At 38.6% G+C, this 25,071-nt stretch overlaps 1 protein-coding gene across 1 annotated transcript in view; it reads right to left on the bottom strand.

The window, feature by feature from the left end:
- Positions 1-25,071, bottom strand: part of cltca (clathrin, heavy chain a (Hc)) — a 73,063-nt gene that overhangs the window by 9,297 nt on the left and 38,695 nt on the right. Inside the window, exons 7-21 of the mRNA XM_061963087.2 lie at positions 20,462-20,659; positions 15,921-16,121; positions 15,635-15,787; positions 15,424-15,546; positions 15,196-15,333; positions 14,949-15,113; positions 14,618-14,798; positions 11,174-11,337; positions 5,778-5,903; positions 5,575-5,717; positions 5,183-5,417; positions 4,966-5,088; positions 2,600-2,745; positions 2,323-2,506; positions 2,048-2,240 (exon numbers count right to left, since the gene is read on the bottom strand). Of these exons, the coding sequence (XP_061819071.1) occupies positions 2,048-2,240; positions 2,323-2,506; positions 2,600-2,745; positions 4,966-5,088; positions 5,183-5,417; positions 5,575-5,717; positions 5,778-5,903; positions 11,174-11,337; positions 14,618-14,798; positions 14,949-15,113; positions 15,196-15,333; positions 15,424-15,546; positions 15,635-15,787; positions 15,921-16,121; positions 20,462-20,659 (2,473 nt within the window). The remainder of the gene's footprint in view (positions 1-2,047; positions 2,241-2,322; positions 2,507-2,599; positions 2,746-4,965; positions 5,089-5,182; positions 5,418-5,574; positions 5,718-5,777; positions 5,904-11,173; positions 11,338-14,617; positions 14,799-14,948; positions 15,114-15,195; positions 15,334-15,423; positions 15,547-15,634; positions 15,788-15,920; positions 16,122-20,461; positions 20,660-25,071) is intronic.

Raw genomic sequence — 25,071 nt, 5'->3', positions numbered from 1 at the left:
ACATGTTTTGCTAAGCTAATGCAACAAATGTTATGTTTTGGGCTTCCACTTCTGGTGCAACAGTCCATCCCTATTAAAGTACTGAATATTAAAGTACTGAAGAGCGGTTATTTGAATGCAATTTATTAACTATTAGTAATTGTTGAGCAACACATTGGACAGCAGATTCCCACATATTTGCGATTAAACATGTTTTGCCACTATGCACACTAACTGATTTTGATTAAAACAGGTAAAATGTACAGTACAATTTATCAACCCACAAAGTTGCTATATTTATGTCTGTGCTTTCTGGTAACGTTCTTTATATTTATTGAATTATAGTGATGAGATGTCCCACTTTTTGGCCTCTTTGAACACAACATAGCTTCTGCATGAGGCAACGCGAAAACGCCTTGTCAAAACATTTTTATGAGCGTGTCAATTACTTGTGGATTTTCGCTATTCCATGCCAAAAGTGGGGATCTTCTGTAATTTGTAGTATTTTATTTTTTTACATATTTATCTTTGAGTAGGGAATTGATCATGTAAAATTATGATTGATTACCTAGTTTATTTCTAATACAAATTTAAATTGGTTTGCCAAATGCATACTCTTCATAAATTTAAATATTTAACCCTTAATACTTAAAGCATAACCGTGCTACTGAATTTGTCTAGATTGTTATGTTTTGCTGTGTTGTTTTAAGAGTCTTTGATGACTGTCGGTGACTGAGGCAACGTTGGGCTGTAAAAAAACTCAAGAGTTCATGGCTTTTATACTTGCTTAATGTCATACTTTCACAGCGTCACTTGTCCTGTTTAGGTCATTACTGAACGCAAATCAGTCTGTGCACTCTGGGTTGAATACTCTGCGCAAATTTCTGTTCTTAAATAGCGGCACCATGTCTATTTATTTTTACATCATCTCTGTCCTTTCTCTTTTCGTCTAGTGTCAACTAGGAATGTAACGGTAAAACTTTCCCCGCTTTGAATAACTGTTTTAAATCCAAATTACCGTAAAAAAAAATATTGACAACACTTTGATAAACTCACACGGCTCATTTGTGAGTTAGCATTAGCTTGCTTAAATGCCAACATAAAAATAAGAGACATAGTCTCTCCATTAAATGATGACATTCCCCAATCTAAACTTGTATAAACACATTACTGTCTGAAGAAATAAGATATTCAATTGTGCACATTAAACCTACAGGCTATGCTCTCTTAGCAAAGAGAAATCGAACTGTACTCACAAGAATATGACAAATGGAAATGAATGTGCGTGACGTCCCATAAACCAGACGTAACGCATCAAACACACGTTTTTTTCTTTATCACTAAAAAACCAAAACGTTTACAAATTAAAACGGTACAAGATAAACATATTTAAACACTAAAAAATAATATGGCTCTGAACATAACTTCTGCCAAGTAAGTATATTGTTTGACTATTTATTCATTGTATTTAATTTTGTTAAAAACTTGGCTGTAAATACTATGACTACCTTTTGAGCACTATGACTACTTTTTGAGCACATTTAATACCGTGATAATGATAACCGTGATGTATTAGGTGACGATAACCGTGACATGAAATGTTCCTATCGTTACAGTTCTACTTGTAACTATTTTTCTCTGCTTAGCCATATATCCTATTTTTACATGTCACTCGCTTTGCTTCTCTGAACTTTTGTCTGTCTTTATTAAGCGCCTGGAATGATTTGATTGGCTGACAGTATCACCCAAGATGGCTTGACTCGCATGCAATTGGTCAATGGACTTTCTGATTAAATCAACCAGTACCGTAAAGTATATAATAGCTGCGCCCTATCAAACCTTAAAATATTTTAATCATTTATTGACTGTAGAACATGGTCCATAAAGCATAGCGTCTGGGTCCAGACTCGGACCACAATCTGTCAGATGATGTATTTTAGCAATAATCTCCTAAAACCGTCTGCCCCACCCTTCTAAAAAAACTGATTGCAAATTTATAATTGTCCCAATAAATCCAGATTTCCATATTTGAATGATCATTTCCTGTTTCAATGACCTTTGTCCTTACCACTCTTATCAGCAGCCTGCACCACCTCCATGTATGCAGAGGGGTCGTCGGCTTTAATGTAAGAGTCTATGGCCTCTTTGACAAGTCCCTTTTGCAGTTGAGCCTTGGCCAGTTGGCTCCACACAGCAGGTTCATTGCAGCGCTCTGCAAACTCATATGCTCGGTCCAAGTTGCTAATGTGTTCAATCAGCACCTGCGGAAAAGAAAACAAGGGGATGTTCAAAACACAGCAAAGAAATAGAGGTATTGAGCAGCCTGCAAGAATAGAGGCTCACCTGCACTGCAGATGTGTTGACGTCAAACTTCTTAAAGATGGCAAAAGCCTCTTCAAATAGCTCATTGCTGATAGCGATGTTTGCAATATCTGGAGCATCGTAGTTGTCAAGTCTGTTGATGTACTCCATCACACGGGTGCGGTCAGCTTTGATCGCCGTTAGAATCAACAGATTTTGTAGATTTCTGCCAGCAAAAAATAGATATCCCTTCAGCACTCGATCTCAGCAACACTTGAAAGGACCCCAACATAGAACCCTTAATGTTGCAAGTAAACACCTGTGTTCACTGAAGACAGAGTTATCTAACACAATCTTCTCCAGCAACTCAATGAGCTCATTTGGTAAATCTGCAGTCATGAAGGCCTTCACTGTGACCGACACCTCTTCTGGGTCCTGAGTCTCTGAAAGTGCTGTCTGCACCACCTGGGAGGTATTACAAGGTCACTTTTTAGAGAGAGTGGCAAGGCTGTAAAAATGTAATTTTTGTGTACACTGCAGTGTTTCCCATATATATATTTACTTGTGGCAGGCCGTAAATTTAAGGTCGCCAAAAGTTAAAAATATATATATATTTTTTTTTTTTTCAAGATTTTGCGATACAGTAACACTTCACCTTCTAAGTGATATATGCATTCCCATCTCCTGCAAATATATTGCACAAAATATTGACTATGTTCTGTTTCAAAATGAAGAGTTTGAGGTTTGAGCAACAGGCTTCCTTAGTGGCGTGTGTGTGGCAGGAGTAGTAAAAAATTAGCAGTCAGTAGTGAGTTTGGTAAATATATGCCTTAAAGTAGAAATACACTTGCTGTTTTATGTCAATTTTGTTCCGTTAAAATCTCAATGAGCTGGTTCATTGTACATTAGCATTAAGCTAGCGGCATTAAAGCCTTTATATCCTTTATAATTGTATTGCTTCAGAGTTATGTAATGCTTTGGCCAGCAACTGCATTTAGCGATAAATGAGTGACTACAGCTTTATTTACACATACACCAATTTGCTTCAGAACCTATATCTCTCCTTGTAGCGTTTTCAGAACTAATCTCATCTGTTTATGTTGTTAACTTCTGTTAGTGACTTAGCACAGAAGCTAAAAATAGCTCCTCTCTGCTGCTCGCAAAAGTTTAGCTATACCTCGGTTTAAAAGTGCCTCTCCCCATAGCCTGTGCAGACTAAGCCACTATCGTATAGTGGCTCGGTGACTGAAAAGTAGTTTTAAACATAATAGCAGGTGGCTTTCACCGCAGTGAGCTAGTAGACGATCCATCTATCCCGCCCACAAGTGTGAGGCTACAAAATTAACAAAACTGCAAACTAATTACTTTCTAAAAATAAACAACATATTACGTTACAATTTACAACAAAAGTAATCTGAGTACTCAACACTGGTTATCTAGCCGTAAAACACTGAGGCAACCTTAAGCAATTTGCACTTTTTTTTTTTTTTATAAAGATACCGGTACACCGGTGTTCGGACTAAAATGACCGCGCTATCAGTTTTGGTCCATATAACCCAGCCCTAGCACTAGTATGCCTAATCAATAATCAAACTAAAAAAAAAGTAAAGTGAATTGATTTACACAACCGTGGACAGAGTCACATAATTGGCCAATTAAAGGAAATCCGCTGTTAAACGCAGAATATCAAGGAAACTTACATAAATGTGTCTGAAATACTGTCATTGTGAGGAGAATGAACATTTGTTTGGGAATATAATGTGTCTGGAACCGCTCATATATCTTCAAAACACTCAACCGCCCCGTCCTGAACTAAATGTGGAAATGGCCCCTTAAAACAGCGACTAAACTACGAAACTAACACTAACGAGAACAATCCAAACACCCACAACAAATCTCATCTGCTTGTGTTGTTGTGAGTGACATAATCGATGTAAGATTAATGTACAGACAGCAGTCACAACTTGAGAGGCGCTCTTTTTTTTACAACCTCAAATTGTCTCCTTACTAGTCAAGCTGAAAACAAAACCGCAGCACATTTCCTCCCTTAACAAGAATAGCGCAGTGTGCCACATTTGGTCTGACTGCGCTAACAAAATAAAGATTTCCAAAACGTACCTTACTAAAGCATAATGTAGTTAAAGCACTTATTTATACATTTACACAATTATGCTTTGACCTTAAATACTGGTCAAAATTGTCCAAAGATGTATTGCACCAATAAATGTGAGGATTTGTGCATTTATTAAAACATTTCATTAACTTGTATTTGACACAAAAGCACACACTTTATGGTGGTAACGTATGTGTAAAAGGTAAAAAACAGAATTAAAAACAATTAAAACAGAAAAAACTGAATTGTATTGTTTTTACATAGCTATTGGTATTTAAATTTAGTGTTACTATTATTGATATTTTATATTTGTGGTTTATTGGTCACTAATTTATGTAAAAAAAATTTAAACTATATTTAAAGTTGAGTTTTGGTAGTACAATAAATACCAATGTTTTCAAATTAATGCATAATTATTAATCTTGATTACAATATCAATCAAAAATAATACTGATTATTATTTTTTCCCCACAATCGTCCAGCCCTAATATACAGAACATACTGTACTACCACCCCCCTCCCCCAAACACACAACAATGGAAAGTAGTGCTATTGTATTTCAAGGGAAAAACCTGATCAATAAGTGGTCGTCTGTAAGGGTTGGTCTCTAGCAGCACGCTGGCCCACAGTTCAGGATCTTTGCGACGAACAAGGTAACGAGACAAGCTCTTAAACAGCGAGTTCTCATTGCAGACCTGTGTGTGGGGGGGGAGAAACAGCTTAATGCAGCATATCAGAAAAGGGGGTAAAAAAATTGTGGATGAGCAAAAAAGAAAACTCCAGCCTTACATTTATAAGCTCCTGGTCACACTGTCCCCTCTCATATGCCACACAGGCCAAGTGCGGGTCTCGCTTTTCGCAGTACTTGCCGACTACACGGCTGTCATAGAACGGGTTTTCCCTCAAGAAGCGTTCAGGGTTGTTGTTGCTGTCAATGTAGATTTTAGCCAGGGCATTGTGGGTAGCCGGTTCCTCACAGCCTTCATGTATGCGAGACTCCAGCCACGGCAACAGCAGCTTCAGCCTATAGAAGAAAAAAACGCACGCGTGTGAGGATTTGTGCCCTTCTCCTCAGGTGAATAATTGTGAAAGGACCGCGTGTCCTCTTTGGTGCACTGTGATAGGTCGCGGGTGGAAAAGATTTCCACAGTCTGTGTATAAATTGATGTTTGTTGTTGTACCTGTTCCTTTTTTCCACCTCAGCCACCAATTCATCGGTTGAAAACTGTCCCCTAACAACCAGAATGAGGCTCTTAATGACATCTTCTGAGCAGTCCACATCTAAGAGACCGCCAACCACAACAGGCAGACGACTTGGATTCACCTAAAAACAGAGACATTTAAGTGTAAACTCTCCATGACATTGTAGTTAATGGAGCCTTACCTTCTGAACATAGATCTCAATGTATTTCTGCAGGTTGTTGCGGTACAAGTAAAGGACTAGGTCATGGACAAAGTCAAAACGGTCACAGACGATGATGAGCGGCAGCTGGTCAGTCAGTTTAGCTTCCTGTTCATGAAAAGAAAAGCAGAGAAAGAGAATGTGTGTTATTACAACCAGAAGACAAAGCAACACAGCTTCAAGAAAAAGGGTTTGACCCTACAACTACACTGAACTGGACTTGGACACAACATTTATTTAAATTAGTCAAATATGTCAGGTGACATTATTAGATACGGTACCAAAGAAGGCAATGCTTGTTACAAAACAAATCATGTTTCAACAACTAAAAGAACAAAAACTACATTGTAGCTTTTTCCACAGATTAAAAAAACCAAAAGCTGCAAGGTTCACCCCGGTCTTTTGAACCCACAATACACTGGTGTTCTGACACGGTGACCATCTACACAGGATTAACAAACTGGGATTGTGCAATTTGTATAATCCAATAACATACTAAACAGACTCAAGGCTCCACTGCACGACAAAACACTACACAAACACCACAAATCGTTACTTACAAGATACAGCTCAAATGTGAAGCTCAGGAAATTACTTGACTGCAGTCACACACTAAACATCCAACCACTAGCTCGGACTAAGTAAGTAACAATATGAGAGCACTCGCAGCATCACTGTGTGTAGATGGATTGTCGGGGTATAAGTTTATTATCACACCCTCCAGTATGGCTGGGCGACATACCAGTTTTATAGTTAATATCGGTATATTTTAGAAAGCGTTATGTATTTGGGACAGTACCACTATACCGGAAAATAACATATTTTGTGGCTACGTCACAGGCATTTGCTCTTGTTGCGCCTGACAGGCCCAGAGCAGCTGCTTAGCTGCTTTTCCCTCTTTGGTTCACCCGCGCCTCCTGCGTGTTTACGTATGCTTCTGTGACGCACTTGGACGTGGCTTTTTTCTTTCTTTTTTTTAAATGACAGCAGGCAGCCGACTTTTCGACTCCCAAAAATGCTTTGGACTGCATTTGGCGATTGGTGAGTGACAACAGCTTTATTTAAACAAACACCAATTTGCTTTCGAACCTATAGCTCACCTTGTAGTCACTAATCTCACCTGTTTGTTGCTTACTTCTGTTAGCTACTGAGCCCAGAAGGTAATTATCGCTCCTCTATGCTGCTTGCTCCCCGTGTGTCAAATATTTAAATACAAACTCGGTTTAAAAGTTCCTCTAGCCATAGCCTGTGCGAACTAAGGTACTGTAGTGTAGCAGTTTAGTGGCTGAAAAGTAGTCTTAAACCTAACAGCCAGCGGCTTTCACAGCAGTGAGCGAGTAGAAGCTCCAACCATCCCTGCGCAAGAGCATGAGGCTATAAACCTAACAATAATGAACAAAATTAATGAAAACTGCTTTGACATAGTAACGGCTAACTTATTACTTTTCAAAGAATAAACACATTCTGTTACTACTTACAACAAAAATAATCTGAGTGCTCTCAACACTGGTTTTCTAGCCATAAAAGACTGAGGCAATCTTAAACACCTTTAATGTTTTGTTTTTTTAAATCTATCGGTCAATATATATTGGATACTGGTATTCCTCCTAAAAATACTGTGGTATCAGTTTTGGTCCATATCGACAAGCCCTACACTGTAGAAATCTGTGATACTAAAATTGCAGGAATTCAACAAAATCCTGCTTATAACATATGTTTCAAGTAAATTATTCATATTGATCATATTACGCCTTTCCTGGCTCACCTGTATTAGCTTCCTGTGCACGTAAGATGCTACTTTAGGTTCTATTACTTATATATAAAATACTAAACAGTCTAGCTCCATCTTATCTTGCTAACTTGTATGGTACCATACGTGCCGGCCAGAAATATTTGTTCTAAGAACTCCGGCTTATTAGTGATTCCCAGATCCCAAAACAAGTTGGCGGGTTATAGAGCGTTTTCTATTCGGGTTCCAGTACTATGGAATGCCCTACAGGTAACATTTAGAGAGGCTACCTCAGTAGAGAGGTGATCAGGTGGCCACAGATCAGTTTCCACAGAAGATACGCCGGCTTTCCAAGCTGTTGCAAGTCGGGACCTGAGATGGACCGCTGTTCTATGCATCAGTTGGTGACGTCTCGGCTGTGCTGACTTGTTCCATACAAGAGGATCCACTGCTGGCCTTACTATGAACTAGACTCTCACGTTAACTGTATCCACTCGGCCTCCATTGCACCGGTCACCCAAGGGGAGGTTCCCACATCTGGGGTCCCTTCCAAGGTTTCTCGTTGTTCCCATTATGGTGAGTTTTTTTCTTGCCCTGATGTGGGATCTGAGCTGAGGATGTTGTTGTGGCTTGTGCAGCCCTTTGAGGCATTTGTGATTAAGGGCTATATAAGTTAGCTTTGATTCAGGCATGTGATTTGACTTTAGTGAAAAAGATTGAAAATAAGCCGGGGGTCTGGGAGCAGCAGGTCCAGCCAGCTCCTCGTTTTGCAAAAATTCGCAAATTTAAAGAGGCTTTTAAAGATGTTTTAGTGTTTAAAGAATTGAAAAATGATCAACAGAGTTTACATACATATATACTCCATTCATCCAAATGAATCACTAAGTCTGTTTCAGTCACTATTTTTTTAGGTCACTACAGTAATTACAACTCGTGTTCACATCCACAGTAACCACATGGGTTAGCCTACTCTATAAAGTATTTACAACCGAACTAGTGTTCACTTCACAGCCACAGATGGATCACCTAGTTATTTACACATTACTTTGGCATTTTTGCTTTGATGGCTCTGACATGAACCTTCCTGGCAAATTTTTGAGCAGCGAGCATTTTCTTTTTTGTTTCTGCTTTAGTGGATTCCGCCTTGGATTTTATTGCCTATATCTGTCTCTTCGACTCCCTCTCCACTTGTAACTGCTCCGAATGCAAAAATCATAGAGTACAAACAAGGTTTATTCTATTAGCTAACTTCCTTTATCCGAATAGCCATTTGTGATTTATAGCATGAAATAACAAATATATTGCAGTCATGTTGTTTATGTTTCTAAATTATTAAACTGTTCAATGTCAAAAATAAACAGTAGAAATAATGAACTAAATGTCAGCTACTGTCTTGTTCTAAAACACCAATGAAAATGAAATGTAGCATTTAGACAGGCTATACTGTAGCAAAAGTCATCACATGCCTGCCACAATCATGTGTGTTCTTAAATGTTTATTCCACGTCTTCCATGTTCAGAGCAGTTTTGATTTGGGCTTACAGGGTAAACAAAATTAATGTGTTGGGAATTGTTTTATCCAGACGCATACATTTGTCCAAGTAGACACATTGTGGGTTTCCTGGACGTCGTCTACATCGCTATGCGACATCAAGGCTTGGTTAGCCCAGAATTTTTTAATAATGAATGAGGGAAAAACGGAAATTTTAGTTTTTGGTCCGGCCCTCACTGACTTGGGACCATTGCAAAATTATGTGCGTCCCAAAGTCACCAGCCTTGGCGTCACTATAGACAGCGATTTTAAACTTGACAAACAAGTCAATGGCGTTTTAAAATCGTGTTTTTATCATCTTCGTCTTTTAGCAAAGGTAAAACCGTTTTTATCTTTTAACCTTTTTGAACAAGTCGTGCATGCTTTTATTTCAAGTCGCCTGGACTACTGCAATGCACTTTATGCTGGCATTAGCCAAAAAGCTCTCACCCGGTTGCAGTTAGTCCAGAACTTTTAACCGGGGCCAGGAGACGCCAGCATATAACCCCAATCCTTGAGAGTTTGCAGTGGCTCCCTGTTCATTTTAGAATTGATTTTAAAACCTTGCTGTTTGTTTTTAAAGCTTTACATGGACTGGCACCTCATTATATCTCGGACCTCATCCAAACTTACAATCCTGCGTGCGCTCTGAGGTCCGAGAGCCAGCTCCAGTTCGTGGTGCCCAAGACGGGACTTAAAACCAGGGGAGACAGGGCCTTCTCTGTGGTCGGCCCTAAGCTCTGGAACACTCTGCCCCTCCATGTTCGAACTGCTCCCACAGTGGAGTGTTTTAAGTCTCGTCTTAAGACCCACTTTTATTCTCTGGCTTTTAACACTATGTGAGTTGTGTGGTCCTCTGTGTTTTTAAAATTTTGATTTCTATTTACTGTTTTAATTGGTTTTACCCTTTAAAATCGTTTTTAATAATATTTATTTTATATTGTTTTTAATATTGTTGTGCAGCACTTTGGAAACATTTTGTTGTTTAAATGTGCTATATAAATAAAGTGGATTGGATTGGATTGAAAATAATCTAAGAAAGAGAATCCTCTGCCATCTTCCATCTTTTTTTAAAATATATATATAAATCGCCCGCTTAAATATTCCCTCTTCTCTTCTCCGACTCTCTCCTCATCATTCGGGATGTGCGTGTCTGTTGTAATTTTCATTCCTAGTATGATGACCCGCCCTATCTTGCCTTTGATTGGCCTGTCCGTAATGTTTTTTCCTAATCTTATCCAATCGTGACTCATTATAGTAAACCAACCAACCAACCAATCATGGATGTTCTTATACATAAACCAACCAATCGTCATTGATGTTTCCTGTATATTTGTCCCCTGCCCGTGGAGTTGCTTTGCTACGTAGCTTCGATTTTTAAGTTAATAATTTGTAATGGAAAATCATAGTTTTTACCACTGGATTATCAAAAACCGCACTCATTACGGGAAAACCGTAGTTGTTGGCAGGTACGGCAAAGAAAGGGATCAAGATTTTAACACAATGTAAGTAGGAAAAAACGGATAAAAACGGAAAATAATTGTTTATATTTTTACAGAGATAAAAAAGACGGATTTCCGACTATAGACAAAAAAAAAAAATCACATGCCTGTTGATTGATTGATTGATTGAATGACTTGCAAAATACTGGAGGGCCTGATAGCAAATACACCTCTGATCCCAGTTTCAATCCTTAGCTTCCAAATTTAATAGGAGGGATGAAGACAAAAAAGGGCCAGCTCCGTTATTGTGCAACGACAGATTTACCTGGTGCATGTCCTGTGCCATTCCAGGACAAAACAAGAAAAGCACAAAAAATGTACTTCTGTCAGGCTCGTTAGTTGAACACTTAAGATAGGAAGTAAAAATGCTTTCAAGCGTGAGTGCCATTATCGTGACTATTACATAATCATCTACTGAACTAGTTAAATATATTTGTTTAAAGTTTTGTAATATCAATGACAGGAGATTGACAATTGGAATTCATTTTTTAAATCTACATAACATTTTATTGTGTAATGCATTCATAAATGGAGCAAAACTATGTAGAAGTGAGAGTAACTGTCATGCAAAAAAAAAAAGAAAAAGTGAACAGCTTTTTAAAGTTTTCAAACTTTACCTTCAGGAAGTTCTTGACACGCTCAGGATCATAACAGTTGCTCTCACGACAGATTCGCTCCACTTCCTTGATCTGGCCTGTTTTGCAGGCAGCCTGGATATACTTGAAGTGAACTTCAGGGTCCTGGCTGAAGTTGACGATTGAGCCCAAAAAGTAGAAAAGACCTGAGAGACGCAGGTAGACAGTTTACACCAAGCTCTGAGAACCAAGTACAAGGGCTGAGAGAAATTATGGATTGTTACAGTAGCTGCATCATAATTTTGATGGACGATTCCAAACCGATGGACAAATGTCCAAATATTGATTTAAAGGAGAACTGCACTTTTTTTGGAATTTAGCCTATCATTCACAATCATTATGAAAGCCATGATGACAGATGTATTTTTTTAATGACTTGACTTGAATATTAACCAATTTTTATAAGCGCTAACACGAACAAACTATTTATAGTTAGAGAACAATGCGAAAAGACGCTCGGTTCCATCCCTTTTCTGCAACTATCAAAATAATCGTTAGTTGCAGCCTTAAGCCACACACATTAGTACATACGCAGGTGATTTGGATTACACACGCACAGATTGAGATGCACGTTTTCAAATAATTTTGCTACAATAATACTTCCATACTGGATAAAATTCTGACAATCAAATTGCATTTGTTTCCAAATATTGGGGTCTTTTTTTAGATTAATTCAAATTATGCTATTAATTGCTAGTCAGACTAATACAGTCTGACTAGCAATTAATAGTTTTTTTTCCATGGACTTCTAAATGCAGCTTAAGTTATTTTAGGCATGTGCTTACGAACAACAAAGATGATTTAATTCATAAATATTTTTTTATACAGTAACTCTGCTGCTCATTCGGCTGTTACAAAAATGTAATGACTTTTAAAATGTCCATTTAAAAAAAAAAAAGGAAAGGCAGAGTGTTAAATGTTTTTATTTAAAAACAGTTAAAATAGCAGCAATGAAAACAAACAACCACAAAATCTAACTTCCTCAAAAAGAAAAGCATTTTGTGATGTTTAAAAGGTGCATACTGGTATATTGACTATTTTTAAACTCCTGGCAATTTTAGCACTCTAATAGACTTAATGTGTAGAATTGTATCTTTAATTAATTCTTAAAATGTTAATTATGTAGTAGATTGTATGTTTAATCTTATAATACGTCCGCATTGGTGTCTTGTTAGCTAGCTAGCAAAGTACAAGCTAACACTCATACCAAGTCTGAGACCGCGTCCTACTTTCAGACCTCCGACATCATGCCTTCGCTTTAAATGCTTGCGTATCACAGATGTACTGCCATAAGAACAAGGTCCGCTTTGCAAAATGAGCAAGGTATTTATGTTTTTAACAGGAATAGGAGGAAATGTTCTCACACTTATTAACTTATCACTGGCAATGTTATTGCAAGTGGCGGCGTGGACCCGCGTCCGCTCGAAAAAACACGAGTGATGACGTCACGATTATTCGACAAGTATAATTGTTGGGGACAACTATAATTGTCGACAATTGTTGTTGCAGCCCTTGTGGGTATGTGTGTGCGTGGGTGTGTCATCTCTCCGTTATCTCTCCAGCTCTGCTTCTGTCGTCTAAACTTTTAACCTCCTGCGATGTGATGATGCACTGAGCGTCATTTGTACTTTCACTACTTCACATTCAAGCTGGCTTAGCGGTTTGCATGGCTGCTGTGTTTTTGTGCTTATTTCATTTTTTTATGCAACATACCGGTACAGAAAGGGGAACTGCACCTTTTTTGGAATTTTGCCTATCTTCTACAATCATTATTAAAGAAATGAGGATGGATGTATTTTTTTTTTTTAAATGCATTCTAGATAGTAAATACATTTGCTGAAAAGTCAGCTTAAAGTAGAGCCAATGGGAGCCGCGCCATTCTGCCTATAAAGCGCTTAAAAACATCCAAACACCTCCATTAAGGTTTTACATACATGCTGTAAGTATATATGTGATGTAGTAACAAGCACATTTATAATAACATTTTATATTTACGTTTGTTGATCAATTTAAGCATACACGGCGCATTAATTTAAAAAATGCATCACAACGAGCACTTTATTTATTTTTTAACATCACAATATCACTTACCGTACAATGTCTGCTGTCTTTAGGATGCTGAAGCGAGGATGTTCATATATTCCCATTTAGTTGAAGAATGACTGATAAACCTCGCAAAGAAAAGAGGGATGGAACCGAGCGTCTTTTCGCATTGTTCTCTAACTAAATAGTTTGTTCGTGTTAGCGCTTATAAAAATTGGTTAATATTCAAGTCAAGTCATTAAAAAAATACATCTGTCATCATGGCTTTCATAATGATTGTGAATGATAGTTGCTTATTCATCGTCTATCGTAACGATGGAATTTAGCCTATCAAAATAATCGTTAGTTGCAGCCTTAAGCCACACACACATCCAAATATTGGGGTCTTTTTTTAGATTAATTCAAATTATGCTATTAATTGCTAGTCAGACTGTATTAGTCTTAGTCTTTTTTTAGATTATCTCAAATTATGCTATTAATTGGTAGTCAGGCTGTATTAGTCTGACTAGCAATTAATAGCATAATTTGAATTAATATAAAAAAAGACCCCAATATTTGCAAACAAATGCAATTTGATTGTCAGAATTTTATCCAGTATGGAAGTATTATTGTAGCAAAATTATTTGAAAACGTTCATCTCAATCTGAGCGTGTGTAATCCAAATCACCTGCGTATGTACTAATGTGTGTGGTTTAAGGCTGCAACTAACGATTATTTTGATAGATGCTTATTCATCGTCTATCTTAACGATGGAATTTAGCCTATCATTCACAATCATTATGAAAGCCATGATGACAGATGTATTTTTTTAATGACTTGACTTGAATATTAACCAATTTTTATAAGCGCTAACACGAACAAACTATTAGTCTGACTAGCAATTAATAGCATAATTTGAATTAATCTAAAAAAAGACCCCAATATTTGGAAACCGCTAAGCCAGCTTGAATGTGAAGTAGTGAAAGTACAAATGACGCTCAGTTCATCATCACATCGCTGGAGGTTAAAAGTTTAGACGACAGAAGCAGAGCTGGAGAGATAACGGAGAGATGACACACCCACGCACACACATACCCACAAGGGCTGCAACAACAATTGTCGACAATTATAGTTGTCCCCAACAATTATACTTGTCGACAATAATCGTGACGTCATCAATCGTGTGTTTTCGAGCGGAAGCGGGTCCACGCCGCCACTTGCAAAAACATTGCCAGTGATAAGTTAATAAGTGTGAAATTTGAATTAATCTAAAAAAAGACCCCAATATTTGGAAACAATAAAATAATTAATAACATATTATTTCATATAATCCAGTGTATCCAGCAGGTGTCACAAGCAGAAATAATATTTCATATAAAGTAATAAGGATGTGTTGACTCTCACCTTCAAAGCTCTTGAAGGATTCAAAGAGCTCAGTGAGAGACTGGGTGCTGAGCTGTTCGTGGTACTTAGAGGCCACCTGCACACATATTTGCAGGTTCTGGCGGATGTTGGCTGACAGCATGGCCCTAAGGCACTCCAGAGAGTCTTCCACAGACAATGAGCCAAAGAAGTTCACCAGCCACTGGAGTTTGAGGAGAGAATAGCAGTTTTGGTCATATGCACTGAAGCAGCAGTTAGAGGTTAACTACATTCATTACTGGGGAAGGAAGCGTTTAAATATTATTTGAATAGACAAGCTATAGAAAATGGACGGACGGATAAATAGTCCTACCTCGGGGTTGAGAAGATGAGTGTGCACCACAGCACGCTTGATGTCATACAGGTCAGTGTAGTGCTCCAATGCCCTTTGCAGCAGTCCGGCCTTCTCACAAAGTTGGGCAATGTGTGCACGGTCATAGTTGGTAAACATTTGATTGCCCAGAATGGCATCAGCAACCTACATTGATGACAAAGCAAACATAATGTTGACAAAATATCCAGACTTTACATCGTTTTGCAAAGCATGTTTCAGGGTCCACCTGGGGAGCATGCATAAGGTTCATCTCTAGCAGGCGGGTCTGCAGAGGTCCCTCTGATGGTCTGTTGTTCTTCAGGGCATCCAGCAGGAATGAAGTGCACTGCTGGATCAGGTTGTATTCCATGAATACATCCACAATCTGTGCAAACAAAGAGAGATGGATGATTATGGGAATATCAGTCAAATTGTGCTAAGGAAAAACAAATATATGTATTAAAGCCTATCTAACCTGTGTGATGTCAGCCAAGGGCTCTTCATCCTGCACCAACATCTGGGCAAACTGTAGACCCTGTTCTGGGTTAATCCTCATTACATTCCTGAGAAGAAAGATCCAGTCTGGAGTGTAGCCCACCTTGGAGAGAAAATATTCATTTTGCCAGGTTTATCATCATCAATCATTTCAGTATTTAGTAGTAATGAAATTAGCCAGTTAAACGTACCTTTTTGGCATAAAGGACAATCTTGGGGAACTGACCAGTCTCTGCAAAACACTGTATTACTTTGTTGGGTACATTGGCCCTCAGGTAGACACTAAGTGCCAGAGTAGGGTCTACTGCCTTTACCAGGTCTCCCAGCTCCTCTGAGCACTCCAACTGAAACAAATGTCAAGTAATGTCAGCACTGGATATTAAGTATAAAATATATGACAATCTCATATTCAAATATAAACATGTTACAAGACAACTCAAGTCATATCCAGACACAGGTCTCTATGATATTGCACACCTTGTCTTCCTTCAGCCACTTCTCCAGGAGCTGCTTTCTCCCCTGCTGGAGAACAGGCCTGCAAAGCTCCAGGGATTCAAACTTGTTTAGCTGGCCCTGGTCCAATAAAATGCCAAAGTACTGCAGCAAGGGGGAAGTCTGGCCCGGTTGAGTAGGCACGCTCTGGAACCGACGGATGGTGTCTGGTGTTCGCAAGATACCCTGTAAGAGAAATCAGACAGCAAATTAAAGCACTTTTAAAGAAAACAAATGTTTTTTTTACCAATCATGCTCACAGATGGACAAACATTTAATCGAGCATGGTTGCATTGAAGTCCCTCTCTTTGATCATTAATCTGGGTGACGTTGAAATCCAAATGGAAAAATTGAGAGTGAATATTAATGAAAGTCTTTGATGAAATTGTTAAATTAATTGTAAATATTCTAGTTCAGTTCAGATGGTAATAAAGTAGAAATGTTTTTTATTAAAGACCTACTGAAACCCACTACTACAGACCACGCAGTCTGATAGTTTATATATCAATGATGAAATCTTAACATTGCAACACATGCCAATACGGCCGGGTTAACTTATAAAGTGCAATTTTAAATTTCCTGCGAAACTTCCGGTTGAAAACGTCTAGGTATGACGACGTATGCGCGTGACGTCGATGGTTGAAACGGAAGTATGGGGACGCCATTGCATCCAATACAAAAAGCTCAGTTTTCATCGCAAAATTCCACAGTATTCTGGACATCTGTGTTGGTGAATCTTTTGCAATTTGTTTAATGAACAATGGAGACTGCAAAGAAGAAAGCTGTAGATGCGATCGGTGTATTAGCGTCTGGCTACAGCAACACAACCAGGAGGACTTTGACTTGGATAGCAGACGCGCTATCCGACGCTAGCCGACCGCATCGATGATCGGGTGAAGTCCTTCGTCGCTCCGTCGATCGCTGGAACGCAAGTGAGCTTCGGTGTTGATGAGCAGATGAGGGCTGTCTGGCGTAGGTGGAGAGCTAATGTTTTTATCATAGCTCTGTCGAGGTCCGTAGCTAAGTTAGATTCAATGGCGTCGTTAGCAACAGCATTGTTAAGCTTTGCCAGGCTGGAAAGCATTAACCGTGTAGTTACAGGTCCATGGTTTAATAGTATTGTTGATTTTCTGTCTATCCTTCCAGTCAGGGGTTTATTTCTTTTGTTTCTATCTGCAGTTAAGCCCGATGCTATCACGTTAGCTCCGTAGCTAAAGTGCTTCACCGATGTATTGTCGTGGAGATAAAAGTCACTGTGAATGTCCATTTCGCGTTCTCAACTCTCATTTTCAAGAGGATAAAGTATCCAAGGTGGTTTAAAATACAAATCCGTGATCCACAATAGAAAAAGGAGAGAGTGTGGAATCCAATGAGCCCTTGTACCTAAGTTACGGTCAGAGCGAAAAAAGATGCGTCCTGCACTGCACTCTAATACTTCACTCTCACGTTCCTCATCCTCGAATCTTTCATCCTGGCTCAAATTAATGGGGTAATCGTCGCTTTCTCGGTCCCAATCGCTCTCGCTGCTCGTGTAAACAATGGGGAAATGTGAGGAGACTTTCAACTTGTGACGTCACGCTACTTCCGGTACAGGCAAGGCTTTTTTTTAATCAGCGACCAAAAGTTGCGAACTTTATCGTCGTTATTCTATACTAAATCCTTTCAGCAAAAATATGGCAATATCGCGAAATGATCAAGTATGACACATAGAATAGATCTGCTATCCCCGTTTAAATAAAAACATTTCATTTCAGTAGGCCTTTAAATGCAACAGGGAAGACATTGTGTTGGATTAATCTTATTTAAATGCATACTGGTTGTAAATATTAGTTGACCATGAACCCTTAAAAAAGACAACAATTGTAACATAAGGGCTTAGCAATATGGCTGAAAACTCAATCCAAATAAGATTTTTATAATGGTTTGTATCGATAATTATTTATATATTTTTTGACTTATGGAAAATATGGACCAGGAGAAAAATACAATAAATGTTAACATTTTTATTTTAAATGTTCCTCTGATTATAATCCCCTCAGCTATCAGGGAAAAAAGAAAAAATGTTAACCCAGTCATAAAAAAACAATGCAAACTAAATTCTAAAATCACAAATACTTAACAATAACCTCCTTAAGGTATAAAAATAAGGACTATGTAAGACATGCTTAATAGAGTAAAATAATGCGAAGTGTGAGAATATAAACAGAGAAACATGAGAATAACTATTTTTTGCAGGTTTGCTGCCAGGAAGTTACGTGATCTGTGAAACATTTAATTTGGTCTGAGATTTTTGTTTAAGTATGGGAATACATTTATATTATTCAGTAATTATTATTTAAATATTATTGGACTAAATAATTTTAAAGTAGCACATTTGTTATATATTATTGATTTTATTTATACAATCCTACAAATTACCTGCCTGTTTAAGTACATCCAATTAGAGAACAGACAAGGGTCGAAAAGAAGAAAGCGAAGGACTACGGTCCGTTTAAAAAATAACAACCCCCAGACGACTGCCATAATGTCGATGTGACTTTTCCTGTTTTATCAACAATTTCTTCGCTCTCTGAAGCACTCCTTTTTAGTTTCTCTTCTCACTCCATGCAGAGAATCAACAGCAGGACAGCAAGATGGTGCAACTAAACTTGATAGTTGATACTGTTACACGATTGGCTGTTTAACGTGTCTCTCCCGTTGCCCACTGATTCATTCCTGTTTTTCTAGGTTACCAGACTGCGAGTGCCTTTGTTCATGCAACCAACCATTCTTCATTCTTTCCGGTTACTTCCAACCAAAACATATATAACGAACAGATTTTTTATTGCTATCGATTACGTGTCTTTTGCAATATACAGGTAAAAGCCAGTAAATTAGAATATTTTGAAAAACTTGATTTATTTCAGTAATTGCATTCAAAAGGTGTAACTTGTACATTATATTTATTCATTGCACACAGACTGATGCATTCAAATGTTTATTTCATTTAATTTTGATGATTTGAAGTGGCAACAAATGAAAATCCAAAATTCCGTGTGTCACAAAATTAGAATATTACTTAAGGCTAATACAAAAAAGGGATTTTTAGAAATGTTGGCCAACTGTAAAGTATGAAAATGAAAAATATGAGCATGTACAATACTCAATACTTGGTTGGAGCTCCTTTTGCCTCAATTACTGCGTTAATGCGGCGTGGCATGGAGTCGATGAGTTTCTGGCACTGCTCACGTGTTATGAGAGCCCAGGTTGCTCTGATAGTGGCCTTCAACTCTTCTGCGTTTTTGGGTCTGGCATTCTGCATCTTCCTTTTCACAATACCCCACAGATTTTCTATGGGGCTAAGGTCAGGGGAGTTGGCGGGCCAATTTAGAACAGAAATACCATGGTCCGTAAACCAGGCACGGGTAGATTTTGCGCTGTGTGCAGGCGCCAAGTCCTGTTGGAACTTGAAATCTCCATCTCCATAGAGCAGGTCAGCAGCAGGAAGCATGAAGTGCTCTAAAACTTGCTGGTAGACGGCTGCGTTGACCCTGGATCTCAGGAAACAGAGTGGACCGACACCAGCAGATGACATGGCACCCCAAACCATCACTGATGGTGGAAACTTTACACTAGACTTCAGGCAACGTGCATCCTGTGCCTCTCCTGTCTTCCTCCAGACTCTGGGACCTCGATTTCCAAAGGAAATGCAGAATTTGCATGGTTGGGTGATGGTTTGGGGTGCCATGTCATCTGCTGGTGTCGGTCCACTCTGTTTCCTGAGATCCAGGGTCAACGCAGCCGTCTACCAGCAAGTTTTAGAGCACTTCATGCTTCCTGCTGCTGACCTGCTCTATGGAGATGGAGATTTCAAGTTCCAACAGGACTTGGCGCCTGCACACAGCGCAAAATCTACCCGTGCCTGGTTTACGGACCATGATATTTCTGTTCTAAATTGGCCCGCCAACTCCCCTGACCTTAGCCCCATAGAAAATCTGTGGGGTATTGTGAAAAGGAAGATGCAGAATGCCAGACCCAAAAACGCAGAAGAGTTGAAGGCCACTATCAGAGCAACCTGGGCTCTCATAACACCTGAGCAGTGCCAGAAACTCATCGACTCCATGCCACGCCGCATTAACGCAGTAATTGAGGCAAAAGGAGCTCCAACCAAGTATTGAGTATTGTACATGCTCATATTTTTCATTTTCATACTTTTCAGTTGGCCAACATTTCTAAAAATCCCTTTTTTGTATTAGCCTTAAGTAATATTCTAATTTTGTGACACACGGAATTTTGGATTTTCATTTGTTGCCACTTCAAATCATCAAAATTAAATGAAATAAACATTTGAATGCATCAGTCTGTGTGCAATGAATAAATATAATGTACAAGTTACACCTTTTGAATGCAATTACTGAAATAAATCAAGTTTTTCAAAATATTCTAATTTACTGGCTTTTACCTGTATATTGATATTGTTTTATCGGCCCAACCCTGATAGTTATAACAATATGATAACAGAGTGTTGATGCTGACGAAAGGAATACCTTTGGTGCATTGGCAGCCACTTTGGCAGCCTCTGAGTAGTTGCCCGCTGCAAACAGGTTGTTAAACTTGCGAGCAAAGAGCTCTTCACCACCAGCCAGGTTGTTGCGGACAGCTAAGCGTAGAGCTAGATCTGGATTTTGCAGCACATTAGTGATGTATGGTATGATGTTTTCTTCCTCCACGCACACGGATAGCACCTACAAAAAATGGACAGAGACATAATTTCAATATAAATATATTTTTACACACTTGATAAAGTTGGTACTGAGGTGCTTGGAGTTGATTATTTACTTCTCAAAACCTCCATTAATGTCCAATGACGCAGTGACTACAACACAATTTTTCACAGAACACAAGACATAGTTGTAATGAATGTTGCACGTCTTAACCAAACATTGCAAGCATCTAACAAATACCTTAATCACATTCTAAAGATAACTCTGCTGAAGCTCTCAGTGGGTCAGAGCAATAAATCTCAGTCTGGCCTTGGGCTGTGCCAACTGAATGCAGATGTATTCTGAGTGGGTCAGTGGAACACATGTCTTTTGTGAGCGGTCTGGCATCTGAACCAAAAGGGAGTTGAAAGAAGGAGATGCTGTCGCACAATGACATGAAGGCGAGAGGGAGGCGGGTGACAAAAGAGAAAGACAGTTGGGTAGACTTTCTCTACAAACTAGCTCAGCAAGAGTTTCATCCATAATCATGGTAAAGTATACTTCATTCTGCTACCAGTATGTTGGTGAACTCCACATCACTCTAAAAATACATTTAAAATAGTGGAAAGTACATAACCACCTGCACTCTCTAATGAGGTCCAACAGAAAAAGCATAAATGTAACTAAAAAAAGACATGCTCAGGTTTCATTGACAATTTCAGGAAAGTTCAAGTTAAAGTGCCAATGATTCTCTCACACACACACACACACACACACACACACACACACACACACACACACACACACACACACACACACACACACACACACACACACACACACACACACACACACACACACACACACACACACACACACACACACACACACACACACACACACACACACACACACACACACACACACACACAAAGTGCGGTTAAATTATCCTCTGAATTTGACCCATCCCCACAGGGGAGCAGTGAGCAGCAGCATTGGGTATCATTTAGTTATTTAACACCCAATTCCAACCCTTGATGCGGAGTGCCAAGTAGGGAGGTAATGGGTCCCATTTTTATAGTCTTTGGTATGACTCGGTCGGGGTTTGAACTCACGACCTAACGATCTCAGGGCGGACACTCTAATCACAAGGCCACTGAGCAGGTCATAACTGCACCTCAGACAGAGCTCTGTCTTAAAAGGGTCCTACTATGCAAAATTAACTTCTCTTACTGTTTTTGTATATTTAGGATCCCCATAAGTCCCGGAAATTTTAAATCAAATCATGTAGGCATAGTTTAAATATTTATAAATCAATCTTGCCTTCTTTCATACATTTGCTCCAATGTCTGACGTTTTTCAACGTGTGACGTCGGCAGATATTTCCACACATGGTAGAGGTTTACCTAAAGAACTTTGCACTAGTACGCCATTGTAGTCCAACGTTGTCGTCAGTAAGTTTACTTTTCTCCATCCTCTTATTGTGGGGCAGACTGGCTCGTACATGCACACGCATCCTCCACTGCTGCGATTTCTAATACAAAGTAGCGTATAGTTCTAACTTATATCTGTCATTAGACTCCATATGGAAGCACTAAAACTACGACATGGAGGCACTAAAATAAGACCGACCACAAAACATGTCCTGAAGAGACAGTCAGAAAGGGGCTTAAAGATGATGTGTAAAACAATCTATATACAATTTTTTACCAAAAAACACAATTACATGTTATGTAGGCCACAAGAAAGTGTTTTAAATGTAGAAAAAAATATCTGCTTATTTTTCTGCTGAATAGTTAGTTGATGTTTGCAGAATTGCCCAATACACAGTTTATGTAGGCCACAAGAAAGTGTTTTAAATTTAGAAAAAAATATCTGCTTATTTTTCTGCTGAATAGTTAGTTGATGTTTGCAGAATTGCCCAATGCACAGTTCCATTGGACCTTGTTTGTATTTGTCACTGGAGAACTTACCTTTACTTTTGTGTAGGGGTGTATTGATATCAGATATCAGTTTTTTGTGCAACGATTGACAGCCAGTTAAGATCTACATGTCCTTCAAGCACACAAGGTTGGTCTTTTTTTGTATTTTAGTCAAGCCATTTCCAAAAAGGTAAGCATGGTAGGCTGTAGGCTACTAGGAGCCAGTCATTATACAACAGCTAAGCACACAATACCACACAAGCTAAACAGCTAGACATACATAAAAAATTTCCTTAATTGAACAATATTGTAGTCTAAAACAGTAAAAGTCTCCAAAGGCAGTAGCGTAATTGAAAGTATTCAGTAACAAACATGTCCACATCATTAAACCTACAGCATCATGAGCTTAAAGATGAACTGCACCCTTTTATATAACACAAGTCTTTTTTTTAGGATTATAAAGATGATAAACACTTGGAAGATGCAGCTAATGGGAGTCTTCATTGTAGCCTTCAAAACCCTCCATCAACATTTTATATACACACTGCATGTCTATATATACAGTAATAATATGTATATTTACCGTCTTTTGGTCATTTTATGCCTTACCGGAACTTCTTTCCTCACCACATTTATTTCCGTTCCCATAGCAACATACTTCCAGCATCAAATGTGTGTTCCTACGCCTGGAAACACACGCTTGTGTTTTCTAATCACGAAGACTTGGTAATAGAAAACAAAGATGGTTAATTTTGGACAAATAAGGATTCAAAACCTTATTTTTTTAACCTGAATATTTAGAGGATTTAGGGGGCAGACGGAAGCCGAAAGAGTCAGGAACGGCGTGACTTGATGCTGCAAATGTGGCACTTGGAGCCAAGCTATGCAAACATAAATGGCGTGCTTACCCTAAATAAACCGGCCGTGGCCAGTTGGAACAAATGCACAACTGTCCATCGAGTGCGTCACTGTAATATTGATCATGATACATGCAGCACATAATGCTTGTTATTACAACTACCGGTACAAAAACTGTTGAGCTAGCTCTGTACAAACAAAACATGAAATGTGGGCTAATACTTTACAGATACTGCACAATGATTGTTCATGTTTTTGAGTCAGTACACACTGGTGTCTTATTGCATTGTGTCATGCAGTATAAATTTAAAAGCGATTCGGGGACTGACACAAAAGGTAGCTTACGGCTAAAGCCGTAGCATGTCGTCGCAAGGCAAAGTGTTGCTACGCTAGAAACAGTTTCTCAGTGTTTGCTCTTACAATAACAATGTCGCTACAGCTTGGTTATTATACAGGAACATAAATAAAGTATTGTTACGCGGTTTTTGGGTCCGTTTTTAAAACGGATTGCTCTCATTAGCTTCATTGCCAGCCACGTAGAACGAGCAGATTATTACAAATTAGAATACAAAAAAAATGTTGTATTCTTGTCTTTCTTAAGGAATGTGAACTATAGGCAACATTTCCCCCAAAAAGTACAGTTCCCCTTTAACTTTATGAATTATTGAGGCCACTAAGTGTCGACAAAAATCTAATTACCACTCCACTTCAACTTAAAGACAGCATAAATCCATTCCAGAAGGTTAATAAATAGGTAAGTGGTTTTCATACCTACCATTGTTCTGAATCATTTCACTTGATTAAACCTTTTATAACATCCAACACCGCAAAATAATAAAAGTATGTTCTATGATTTGTGTTGTGCATATCGGATTAATATCAGTGTTGGCCAAAACGCAAGGCTCTAATATTGGTATCGTATTGTAAGTAAAAAAGTTGTATTAGGACACCCCTACATTTGAGTGTGCAGCTCATATATTTTTCAAAAAGGATCATTGTCGTACCACAGAACAATTTATATTGTACTTTGGTAATTTCTATAGAACAATATTTGTCATTATTTCATAGTTATTTTCAAAAAAAAAATTGAGCCTTTTAAGATCTGGTGTTTTTAGGAATCTTCTGCAAAAATGCTAGTTTCTTTTAAGTTTATTTTAACTGAACTCATGGGTTGGATCTAATATCGTTCCCTGGCCAGAATTGGCCCCTGGGCTGCCAGTTCAATATCACTGATTTACAGGATAACAATCAAAGAAAGCTCTAACCAGAAGTGTTTCTTGTGCATCTGGCAACAACAGGCCAAGCCAAATGTACACATGCCGGCTATTTCATGCTGAGCTGATACAAAAGATCAGACAGCCAATGTGATTGGATGAGGGAACCTGCACTAAGAGGATTGAAGGTGCCAGGCTGCACCTCTCCGTTTCAATCATGTGCTGGTTAATTATGGGCATCTTGAGCTGTAGCTTTAACCAACTCTTTTCGGTTTACTAAAACTAACATCCCATAGTGAAGGATAGTAAATACATTGATAAGTGTCTATGCCACAATTTACTTCAGCCTTATCTTTTTCTAACCAATTCCACACCGATTGGTAATAACTGATATTAAGGTTCTGTTGGCTTACTTTTGCTATTGAATATTAGCAACATTTACAAAATGTATTTATTTTGT

Source organism: Nerophis lumbriciformis, linkage group LG09 (genome assembly GCF_033978685.3).
Source record: "Nerophis lumbriciformis linkage group LG09, RoL_Nlum_v2.1, whole genome shotgun sequence".
In the NCBI taxonomy this organism is placed as follows: Eukaryota; Metazoa; Chordata; class Actinopteri; order Syngnathiformes; family Syngnathidae; genus Nerophis; species Nerophis lumbriciformis.
Note: the sequence above shows the minus strand (reverse complement) of the source record. Positions and strands in the feature narration are given on the sequence as shown.